Source organism: Anolis carolinensis, chromosome 5 (assembly GCF_035594765.1).
Source record: "Anolis carolinensis isolate JA03-04 chromosome 5, rAnoCar3.1.pri, whole genome shotgun sequence".
Classification (NCBI taxonomy): Eukaryota; Metazoa; Chordata; class Lepidosauria; order Squamata; family Dactyloidae; genus Anolis; species Anolis carolinensis.
The window spans coordinates 34,300,688-34,313,403 of NC_085845.1; the positions used below are offsets into that span (position 1 = coordinate 34,300,688).

Below are 12,716 nucleotides of genomic sequence, written 5' to 3' on the forward strand. Positions count from 1 at the left end.
TTGTGGATTACTGTTCTTTTTATGTACTGAATTTCTGCTTGCCTTTTAGGCTGAGAGATGGAACAGTTGTACCAGATTTATTACAGTGTGTATTAACTCTCAAATACTAATCTTCCATTGTTACATTTGTTAAGCATGACTTTAAACCACTCTACTGCATCACAATAAATACCTCTTTTTCCATTAAACTTTGTTGTTTCATTATTCCAGATTTTTGAGCTTATCCAGGCCACCAGAACGTATGTGGTTAATGAACAGAGCATTTGAATACTGAAGGTTGGCTGTGATTCTGTTTATAGAGTTTTGACATTAACAACCAAGAGGCCTTTCCCACATGATAGTCACCAGAATACATTTTAAAAATAATACAATGTGCAATCAAATGTAGATTTTATTTTATTCAGACAAATTATTCAAAACATACATTACTCAGAAGGATCAAGCAATGAAGGTTTTATAAGTTCATTGATTAGTTGATTAACAGGGGTAAAGATTGAGTGTTCGTTGCAGCTGTTTAGACTCACAAAAACTTCCAAAGAGAGACCATAACTTCATGGCTATATGTCATAAGCAGTCTTACAACTACACAGTAAAGTTGACAGTTTCACAATAATTTTGATTAATCAGTTTTCTACTTTACAGGTCATTTGCAAAGGCTATCCCATGTGTATTAATTGATGATCAGGCCAGTAGAGTTTATTATAATGTTTAAAATGTAATAATAAAGTATATTCACAACTTTGGCCTCACACTTTGAAACCGTTTATAAAGAGTTTCTACCAAAATGACTTTAAAGTGAGAGCCTTCGCCGACGATGTAATTTGCATTGTTGAGGAGCCAAGAAAGAATCTGGAAAAATGGATAAAGAAAATAGAAGAATTCGGAAAACTAGCAGGGTTCCACCTCAATAAAAAGAAAACTAAAATGCTTACTAAGAATATTACTAAAAAGAACCAAGAAATGTTACAGCAGTCTTCCGGCATCGAAGTGGCAACCAAAATTAAATACCTGGGAATTTGGTTGACAAAGAAAAATGCACAACTTCTAGAAAATAACTACTACCAAAAGTGGAAAGAAATAAGTAAGAATTTAAAGAAGTGGACAAACTTAAAGATCTCTCTTCTAGGCAGAGTTGCACTAATTAAGATGAAGATCTTACCCAAGATGCTCTACCTATTCCAGAATCTCCCGATTATCCGAAATGTTAAAATATTCAATGAATGGAATAAAGAGATCGCTAAATTTATATGGAAAGGCAAAAAGCCTAGAATCAAACACTTAATAATGACGGACACTAAGAACAGAGGAGGATTTGGTCTTCCAAATCTTAAACTTTATTTCGAAGCATCTGCCTTGACGTGGGTGCTGGAATGGGCAACACTAAAAGATGTAAAATTATTAGATCTGGAAGGATTCGACTTACGACGAGGCTGGCATGCCTACATCGGATACGGGAAGAGCCTAATAGAGAAAAACTTTGGGAATCACTTCGTGCGGTCCCCCCTTATCAAAGTCTGGGAAAAGTATAAAAAATTCTGGTACGGGAAAATTCCAATGTGAGTCTCTCCCCTGGAAGCAACTCAAAGGAAAATTGTAGGCGGGAAGAACTGGCCTAGATATAAGGAATTACTGATTAAAACCAATGATGGATTTCAACTGAAGAGCCAGACTGAATTGAAGAAGAGGTACAGTAACTTAACTTGGTTTCAATACGCCCAAATTAAAGAAGCTTACACAAGAGATATACAAATCGGATTCAATGACAATGAAACTACTTGGGATAAACTACTCAAGAATGAGAAAAAAAGGCATAACCAAACTATTCACTAAGCTATTGGAATGGTCTACGGAAATAGATGGGATTAAAAACTGTATGGTGAGATGGGCCCAAAACATAGGCAGACCAATCAGATTAAACGAATGGGAACAGATGTGGAACAAAAAACAAAATTACACATATGCATTAGACTTAAAAGAAAATTGGTTGAAGATGTTCCACAGATGGCACATCACACCGGAAAAACTTGGGCTGATGTACAAAAATGTACAAAATAATTGTTGGAAATGTAAGACCCAGGTGGGTTCTTATTATCACGTATGGTGGACATGCGAGGAATCTCAAAAATTTTGGAAAATAATCCATTCGGAAACACAAAAAATACTGAAAAAGACCTTTCCTCTGAAACCCGAATATTTCCTGTTAGGGATTACGGATGAAGACACAGACCTCAATCGCAATGAAGACATACTATTTACCTATATGGTTACAGCTGCTAGAATATCGTTTGCAAAAGTATGGAAAATGCAGTACACTCCAGATAGGGAACAGTGGCTTGATAAGCTAGAAGACATATACAATATGGACACATTAACATTTCTACTGAGACAGCATAAAGGCAAACCCATAAGACAAACAGACTGGAAATTATACGAGGAATACAAGAAAAAGAGACAGAAATAAACAGCAAATGGAAAACACGGCGGAGAAAAAACTCTATTCCGAACAAAACCACCCAGATTGGTAGGATTAAGAATACGGACTAACATTGAAATAAAGCTGGATCGATGAAAATGGAAGATCTATAACTTCTCCCCCTCCCCTCCCCTTCCACCCCTTTTTCTCCCCCCCCCCTTTTTTTTTTTCCTTTTATAGAAATCCCCACTATCTCCTGTATACCCCCTTCCCCCACTTGGAGTGGATCTATGTTTTTATTTGTATTCATGAAAAAATTGCTCAATAAAAATTATTTAAAAAAAAAGAGTTTCTACAGTTCCTAAAGGCATCAGATCCATCTGTCACTTGGATGCCTCCGGTAAAAGCATGAGAGCTTGCGCATTTTGAGCCCTGCCTGGATGGGCCCTAACTCATACAGGTTGTTTTCTTCATTTACACTCACAATCCCATGAAGATTAAGCTATAAAACAGTGATGATAACAGATTTGAACCTGAGTTGTTCTGGGTATGACATACACACACACACACACACACACACACACACACTATACCAAAAGGACTTCGGGCAGCTTAAAACAAAATTAAATCATAATGCATACATAAAGAAAAGGAAAAAGACAGGACATAATAACCAACAATCATAAGCAGGTTTAATTAACATAACAATATCACAATAAATAAATAAATATTCTGAATGAAGACATGAAAGCTTCAAAACACTTTTGGAATAAGATCTCTTTCTTGCCACAATACTATATTACTGGTCTATGCATACAACATAACTCTGGTTTATTTATTGTGGTGTCTGATTTCTCCATTCCAAAGCCATTTTGAAACAACATGAAAAGCATTTTAAAAAGGCCATCAAAAAGAAATAAATTCAATCAAGTGTTAAAGGGACAGTTCTTTTCCTCTACAGAAGAAGAAAGCTCCTTGTCCAAATGTGATTCTGATCTAACCTAATTATTTCACATAACTATAAAACTATATTCAAAACTATATATATAGTCAACTGAATCATCTTTGGTAGAACCTAAATCTGTTTTCTACTTGAGGAAAGATTAATGAAATTAATCCTGTGTATAAATTTGTGTACTCTGAAAGCTCAGTCACTGATTCTGTGGTTATTTTACACATTTCAAAGTATAAAGCACAATGAACATTTACTAAAATATTGTGCTAGTATCCAAAGAAAAGGTTCATAATATTTTTCAGGTTAAATTAGTTCCTGGGTTCAAATTGCTTGTTTCCATGTATTTTTTGAAAGAGTAGACAAGACATTGCTGTTGTTTATTCGGTCAGTTGCTTCCAACTCCTCGTGACCTCATGGACCAGCCCACGCCAGAGCTCTCTGTTGGCTGTCACCACCCCCAGCTCCTTCAAGGTCAAACAAGTCACTTCAAATATAACATCCATCCATCTTACCCTTGGTTGGCCCCTCTTCCTTTTTCCTTCCATTTTCCCCAGCATCATTCTCTTCTCCAAGCTTTCCTGTCTTCTCTTTATGTGGCCTAAGTACGTCATCTTTGCCTCTAATATCCTTCCCTCCAGTTAGCAATTGGGCTTTATTTCCTGGAGTATGGATTGGTTTGCTCTTCTTGCAGTCCAAGGCACTCTCCGAATTTTCCTCCAACACCACAGTTCAAAAGCGTCTATGTTCCTTCGCTCAGCTTTCCTTATGGTTCAGCTCTCACATCCATAGGTTACTATGGGGCATACCATTGCTTTAACTATGTTGATCTTCATTGACAGTGTGATGTCTCTACTTGTAACTATTTTATTGAAATTGGTCATTGCTCTCCTCCCAAGAAGCAAACGCCTTCTGATTTCCTGGCTGCAGTCTGCATCTACAGTAATTTTCATGCCTGGAAATAAAGTTTGACACTGCCTCCACATTTTCTCCCTCTATTAGCCAGTTATTAATCAGTCTGGTTGTCATAATCTTGTTTTTTTTTATGTTTTACTGCAAACCAGCTTTTGCACATTCTTCTTTCACTTGGGTTATAAGGCTCCTTAGCTCCTCCTCGCTTTCAGCCATCAAAGTGGTATCATCTGCATATCTAAAATTGTTAATATTCTGTAATATTCTGGACGTTCTTTACCATTTAATATGCTGGCTGAGATCTTTAGAAGTTGAACATCAGGAAGGCCAAAGGTTTGCCACACTTGTTTTGAGACTTAGACTGGATCTACACTGCCCTATATTTCAGGATCTGATCCCAGTTTGTCCGCTTTGAACTGGATTATATAAATCCACACTGCAGATAATCTGGGATAAGAAGATAATCTGGGGTCAGATCCTGGGATCTAGGGTAGTGTAGATCCAGCCTTAAGCACAGGATGACTACAAAACCATGTAAAGTTATCTGGGAGTAAAGCACATTTCAATCAACAAACATTCTAACAGTCATGGGCAAGATTGAGTCGTAAGGGTAACAGGAAATTACCTGGATAGCAGCCAAATTCTTCTGCTCTTGAGATGGTGCTTCATGTACAAAACGCAACCAGTTTGAATGCCGTGGATTGCTGGCATCCAGGACATAAAGCACTTCACCTTTATTCCCACGTACCTGAAATGGCAGAAACCACTGAGCAAAACAAAACTTAGAAGACTTGCACTATAAACTTATTAGGTCTATAGCCCAGCCTATTCTGGTTGGTAGGAGTACGTATTAACCCATGTACTGGATTTTATTCCTGTTTTACCTATCTTTTAGGAAAACATTTGTCCATCCTAACTTCCTTCCATCTTATCAGTTATTTCATTCATTTTCCACTATGAACATATAGTCTGGCTTTAGCTTCTTTCTGTCAAAGTTCAAATAACCTTTTTGTACTTCATCCTGAAGATAAAACTGTCATATAAACTAAGTGAGAAATTGTTCATTGTTTACTTACACACCTGTCTTTTTTGCTCCTGTTTTTACACTATCCATGTTTTTAAACATAAAAAGCCCTGCATTAATCAGAGGAGGGTAACTGGAGTGGGTCCAAAGGCAATTCTCTATCTCTGGGATTATCCATGAGCTGCCAAACAAGGACTCACCAAACTTTCAGGTGTAATTCAAAGTCCACCTTTGATATAAACTGTGCAGAGAGACACTGCAATCCAAAAAAATGAGCTGCCACACTGGGAGGCAGGAGAGCCTCCTCCGCCTCCTCCTTCTGTTTGTTTCCCCCTCCCTCAAAAAAAAAGAAAGAAAAAAGAGTGACCTGGGGAGTCTGGAGGGTCTGAAGGCCCCAGGTAGATCCTTCACTGACTGTGTATGCTCCACAGAATATTATTTATTTATTTACAATATTTATATCCCGCCTTTCTCTTCCCCGGAGGGGACTCAAGGCGGCTTACTCAAGGCGGAACTAAATATAACCATCTGTTACTACAGTTAACAAATAATTTCTGTATTTCATCATTCCTTGAAAGTTATACTTTTTCTTCTGTGTTATTGTCTGTGAAAGTGTTATAGTGGTTTGATTGTTTGAATGCTAGTCTATGATGCTGTAAGATCCATGAAATCCAATGGGTAACCTTGAGCAAGTTACCCAGTGGGTTTAATGGATCTCAACCTAAGAGGCAGTCAAAACAATGCTCATATTCTGAATGAGCACTGCCAAGAAAAAGCCAGGATCAGGTCATTACAGATCAGTAACAGCTTCAAAGCACGGAACATAATATGGACGACAGCATTTGGGGTTCATTATTATTGTGGGGACATAGGTTCTGTCACGACCCAGGCTGCAGAGCACCAATAACCATACACAGAGGCCAGAATCTATCTAATATCTTTATTGAAGGAATATATAAAGTTAATAAAAACAAGTGTAGAAAATAGTCCAGAATTAGACCTTTCAGGAAAGGTCAGAATTAGTCCAAAAAAGCAATGTCCAATAAGAAATATTAAGGTCCAAAGTTGTAATCCAATAACCGAAACACTCACTTTGCCAAGCAAAGTGAGGGGAGATGACAAGGTCCTTTAGTCCATGAAACTTGAGCGAGGCTAGGAAATAACTTGATACTTGAAACAAGGCTTGAACGTGGAACAAGGTAACTAAGAACAAGAACAAGGTCCGTGGAATAACTTGATAAAATCCGTGGAACAAGGCAAGGATTGATCCTGGGAAACAAGGCAAAGTCCGTAGATAAACAAAGGCTGGGAAGCAAGGCGAAGGCTGGATAGCAAGGCAAGGCTTGAGCAGGAGCGAGGCTTGAATCGGAGCGCGCTGTCCAGACACAACTCGCTCCGTAGGCTGACGAATTGACTCCGCGAAGTTACTACGCGGGTAAAACACCTAAATAGAGTCTAACTTTCCCGCCGAAGCAGTTCTCTGGGAATCAGAACCGAAAGCTAAACTCTGAGACCAGATGTGAGACTCCCCAAAGATTCTCACGAGAAGCAGTCTTAATTGGCCACATTCTTAGCTGCAATCCTCGCACTCCTGCGCGAAGCTGATTCCAAACTTCTCTGTTGTTTACAAAACTCCCGGCGCAAGAACACGGGAGAAGTAGGCTCTGGGCTTGTTTGACATACTTCTGGGAGACAACTTTCTTGCAGGTGCAAGGTTCCCAGATCTGCCTGGGAAAGATCTGGCTGAGAGGAATCCAGTTCAGACTGGGAAGGTAAAAAACCCAAGTTTTCATCTTCATCAGGAATTACAATGTCCTGAGCAGGACTACAAGGCCCATGGGTCATCACACTATCCCCCTCCTCAAGGCCCCTCCCAAACTGGGGCCCTCTCCCCGAGGCGCGAGGTCGCAGCTTGGCGGGATAGGTCTGATGAAAGCGACGGGTTAGATCAGGAGCATGGACTGTGGAGGCGTCTTCCCAAGAGCGTTCCTCAGGGCCAAAACCCACCCAGTCAATGAGATATTGTAGGCGGCGGCGGTGAAAGCGAGAATCCAAAATGTCCTCAACCTCGAACTCCTCCTCCCCATTCATCAAAACAGGAGGGGGGGCCGGTTGGTCTGTATCAGGTCGCACACCATCCGCCGGAAGGAGCAGGGAACGGTGAAACACTGGGTGAATGCGCATTGAACGCGGAAGTTGGAGTTTGAAAGTCACGGGGTTTAATTGCGCCACCACTGGATAGGGGCCAATGAAACGGGCATCTAACTTCCGGCAAGGGCGGTGGGAGGGCAGAAAGCGAGTGGACAGGAAAACCCGATCTCCTACCTTGATTTCGAGGCCCGGCTGGCGATGTTTGTCAGCGTGGCGTTTATAGTCCTCCTTGGCTTGGTCCAGTTGCTGGAGCAAAAGTTGTTGCACCGCTGTGAGTTCCTGCAGCCAATCCTCTGCTGCGGGAACTTCTGAAGTTTCAATGACAGGGGGGAAGAAACGTGGATGGAAGCCGTAGTTTGCAAAGAACGGCGTTTCTTTTGTAGAAGCTTGAACTCCATTGTTGTAGGCAAACTCAGACAGTGGTAACAGAGAAGCCCAATTGTCCTGTTGGTAGTTTACATAACAGCGAAGATACTGCTCCAAAGTGGCATTGGTGCGCTCCGTTTGCCCATCTGTTTGGGGATGATGAGCTGAAGATAAGCGAGAGTCTATGCCCAATAGTTTTTGTAGTGCCTTCCAAAAACGAGAGGTGAATTGAGATCCACGGTCTGTGACTAAACTCTTGGGCAATCCATGTAGTCTGAAAACATGTTGAAGAAATAGATCCGCAGTTTCTTTGGCCGTGGGGAGGCCTTCGCAGGGAATGAAATGGGCTAACTTGGTGAAAAGGTCCACCACCACTAAGATCGTGGTGAATCCACAGGAAGGTGGTAGGTCAGTGATGAAATCCGCGGAAATTATTTCCCATGGGCGAGATGGGGTAGGAAGGGGGTGTAAAAGCCCTGAGGGCTTCTCCCTTCGTATCTTGGAGCGCTGGCATACTGGGCAGGTGTTGACATATTTTTCCACATCCTTGCGGATCTTGGGCCACCAAAAATCCCTTAGGATCAAATGCATAGTTTTAAATAGTCCGAAGTGTCCTGCTGGTTTGCAGTCATGACACAGACGAAGCGCTTTTTCCCTGCCCGGTCCGGGTGGGATATAAACATGATTTCTATAGCAGAGCAGCCCATCTTTAAGCGAAAAGGGAAAATGCAGACCTTGGCGAAGTTGGTCCTGCGCCCAGGCATCTGCTTGCTGACTAGCCCTGATTTCTTGAGCACAGATGGGTCCTGGAGTAGGGGAAGTTGAACCAATGGGAATGGATTTGGTGTTCCCCACCGTGAGCGTGGCAAAGTTCTCGGGTTGTAGCAGTTGGGATTCAAAGGTCTCCTTGCGTCCTGCAGCGTATTCCGGTTTACGTGACAGGGCGTCTGCTTGCTTGGTTTGGGCTGGGGTCACATAATGGATCTGGAAGTTGAAACGTTCAAAGAATAAAGCCCAACGTTGCTGCCTCTGATTTAGTTTGCGGGCAGTTCTTAGATGTTCTAGATTACGATGATCAGTGTGGACTTCAATGGGAAATTTGGCCCCTTCTAGCCAATGTCTCCAAGTTTCAAAGGCTGCCTTTATGGCCAGTAGTTCTTTTTCCCAAATGGTGTAATTCCTCTCTGGTGTGGTTAGTTGACGAGAATAAAAGGCACAGGGATGGAGGTGATCTCCCACCGGTTGTAAGAGTACAGCCCCAATTGCCACATCAGAGGCGTCCGCTTGCACCACAAAAGGGGTTCCAGGATTTGGGTGCTGTAGAATTGGCTGGGAGGTGAATAGTTTCTTTAGTTGCTGGAACCCTTTCTCTGCTTGATCAGTCCAGCGGAAAGGCTGCTTTCCACGGATGCAGCTAGTGATGGGGTCGGACCAGCGGGCAAAATCTGGAATGAACTTGCGGTAATAGTTCGCGAACCCCAAGAAACGCTGCACCTCTTTCTTGTTAGTTGGCGCCCGCCATTCCAATACTGCTGAAACCTTGGCTGGATCCATGGAAAGCCCTAGAGGCGAGATGCGGTAACCAAGGAAATCTACCTCTTGTAGATCAAAGGCGCATTTTTCCAGCTTGGCATAAAGTCCATGATCCCGCAATCGTTGTAACACCATTTTGACGTGGTTCTCATGTTCTGATTGTGATCTAGAAAACACCAAAAAATCGTCCAGGTAGATTATCAAGAACCTGTCTAGATAGTCCTGAAAAATGTCATTGACAAAATGCTGGAACGTTGCGGGGGCTCCGCATAAACCGAAATTCATAACTCGGGACTCAAATAATCCGAATTTGGTCTGGAAGGCGGTCTTCCACTCGTCCCCTTCCCTGATGCGAACTAAGTTGTAAGCCCCCCGAAGATCCAGCTTGGTGTAAACCTTGGCTCCTCGAAGCCGATCCAGTAGATCCGAGATTAAGGGCAGGGGATAGCTGTTCCGCTTGGTGATATTGTTCAATGCTCTGTAGTCCACCACCAAGCGTAGTTCCCCTGACTTCTTCTTCACAAACATCACTGGGGAGGCGGCTGGGGATTGAGAGGGTCTGATGAATCCCTTGCGAAGGTTTGTCTCTAGGAATTCCCTGAGAGCTTCTTGCTCTGGTTCAGTCAGGGAGTAGAGATGCCCTCGCGGGATCGGGGCCCCCTCCACCAAGTCAATGGCACAGTCATAAGGTCTATGTGGGGGTAATTTTTCGGCTTCTTTCTCATTGAATACATCCCAATACTCGGAGTACTTCTTTGGCAAGGTGATGATGGGCTCGGTGTCTGTGGCATGGCATACCTTGGCTACGAGGCAATGGTTTTGGCAGTACGGTGAAGCAAACTGCAGTTCTCTGTTGGACCAGGAGATGTTAGGGTCGTGGAGAGTCAGCCATGGAATTCCCAAAATCACAGGGAAATGGGGGACCTCGGTAACAAAGAAGGAAATCTCTTCCATATGTTCCCTTATCCACATCCTGGTGGGTTCCGACCACTGACTTACGGGGCCCGTCTTGAGGGGGCGGCCGTCTATGGCTTGCACCACACGGGCATTCTTGAAATCATGATATTGTAATCCCAGAGAGTCGGCATACTCTCTATCGATGAAATTGTTGGTAGCTCCAGAGTCTATCATGGCGTGGATCATGACGGGTCCCCTTTTTGCTGACCATAATGTGACCACGAGAAGGAACAGGACCCCGGTTGGCGGCTCTTGGATGGATTTTTTGACCGGGTTGGCGAGCCTCTCTACACCCGGTCGTTGGCTTCCCCCGCCGGCTGTGTGCCAGTCGGCTCAGACGCCTTCGTCTCCGTGGAGGACGCCGCCGCAAGACGGGCGGCAGGCTTCCCTTTGGCTGGGCACTCTCTGGCGAAGTGGCCCCCGTTCCCGCAGTACCAGCAGAGGTTTAAGCGTTGACGACGGGCCTTCTCGGCGGCATCTAGTCTGGGACGCACATTGCCCAACTGCATCGGCACCTCCTCGCCTCCTCTGGGGTATGGGGTTGGCGGTGGGGGTCTCCACACCGGACGTGGCTGAACGCTGGCGGGAGCGGGGGGTTTTGCCCCGGCTCTACTGCCCTGGCCTCGAACCCACTGTTTCCTGTTGGCAATCATGACTTCAGCCCGTAAACATTGATCAATGAGTGCCTCGAGGGTCTGGGGAGGATCCACCTTGGAGATTTCTTCCAGCATTTCAATGTTGAGACCCTCCCGGAATTGTCCCCTGAGGGCTACATCGTTCCAGCCGGTGTTGTGGGCCAGTACTCGGAACTCGGCTATATACTGAGACATAGGTCTGTCTCCTTGGAAAAGGCGACGGAGTTTGTGACCGGCTGCCTCCAAATTGTCCTCGATTCCCCAAGTCTCCTTGAGGTGGTCCAAGAAGTGTTGCGCTGATCTTAGGTGTGGAGAGGCTTGGTCGTACAGTGCCGTCGCCCAGCTGGCCGCTGGCCCGTCTAGAAGACTGTAAACCCATGCCACTTTGATGTCTTCTTGGGGAAACTCGGCAGCACGGGCCTCTAGATAAGCTTGACATTGGCGACGGAAGACATGAACCTTAGAAGCTTCTCCAGTAAACTTGGTTGGCAACGCCATGGCCGGAAGACGAATTCCGCGTTCCTTCAAACCCCTTATTTCTCCATCCTGTGCATTGAGCTTATCACGGATTCGGTCCACCTCATCCTTGTCGATGGTGTAGGTAATCGGCTGGCCGCTCGGCCCAGGTACGACTCCGGTAGACATTCTGGCCGAGGTTAATTGGTGCTTAGGGTGGCGGAGTCAAACTGTCACGACCCAGGCTGCAGAGCACCAATAACCATACACAGAGGCCAGAATCTATCTAATATCTTTATTGAAGGAATATATAAAGTTAATAAAAACAAGTGTAGAAAATAGTCCAGAATTAGACCTTTCAGGAAAGGTCAGAATTAGTCCAAAAAAGCAATGTCCAATAAGAAATATTAAGGTCCAAAGTTGTAATCCAATAACCGAAACACTCACTTTGCCAAGCAAAGTGAGGGGAGATGACAAGGTCCTTTAGTCCATGAAACTTGAGCGAGGCTAGGAAATAACTTGATACTTGAAACAAGGCTTGAACGTGGAACAAGGTAACTAAGAACAAGAACAAGGTCCGTGGAATAACTTGATAAAATCCGTGGAACAAGGCAAGGATTGATCCTGGGAAACAAGGCAAAGTCCGTAGATAAACAAAGGCTGGGAAGCAAGGCGAAGGCTGGATAGCAAGGCAAGGCTTGAGCAGGAGCGAGGCTTGAATCGGAGCGCGCTGTCCAGACACAACTCGCTCTGTAGGCTGACGAATTGACTCCGCGAAGTTACTACGCGGGTAAAACACCTAAATAGAGTCTAACTTTCCCGCCGAAGCAGTTCTCTGGGAATCAGAACCGAAAGCTAAACTCTGAGACCAGATGTGAGACTCCCCAAAGATTCTCACGAGAAGCAGTCTTAATTGGCCACATTCTTAGCTGCAATCCTCGCACTCCTGCGCGAAGCTGATTCCAAACTTCTCTGTTGTTTACAAAACTCCCGGCGCAAGAACACGGGAGAAGTAGGCTCTGGGCTTGTTTGACATACTTCTGGGAGACAACTTTCTTGCAGGTGCAAGGTTCCCAGATCTGCCTGGGAAAGATCTGGCTGAGAGGAATCCAGTTCAGACTGGGAAGGTAAAAAACCCAAGTTTTCATCTTCATCAGGAATTACAATGTCCTGAGCAGGACTACAAGGCCCATGGGTCATCACAGGTTCCTCCATACTAATCTACACTAATAAAGGAATTATTCATCTGTGCCGAAGAGATCAATAAAATGAGGACATTGGAGTGCACTAGAGACAATGGAATTGGCTGTTCATAGG

The 12,716-nt window shown here is 44.0% G+C and overlaps 1 protein-coding gene across 4 annotated transcripts in view; it reads right to left on the reverse strand.

Moving 5' to 3' along the window:
* Positions 1-12,716, reverse strand: part of prdm5 (PR/SET domain 5) — a 113,522-nt gene that overhangs the window by 79,067 nt on the left and 21,739 nt on the right. For 3 of the 4 annotated variants that reach the window (XM_062983586.1, XM_062983585.1, XM_062983587.1), the window contains exon 3: positions 4,903-5,025. The exons of the other annotated variant lie outside the window; for it this stretch is intronic. In XM_062983586.1, the coding sequence (XP_062839656.1) occupies positions 4,903-5,025 (123 nt within the window). The remainder of the gene's footprint in view (positions 1-4,902; positions 5,026-12,716) is intronic. 4 annotated transcript variants of the gene reach the window in all.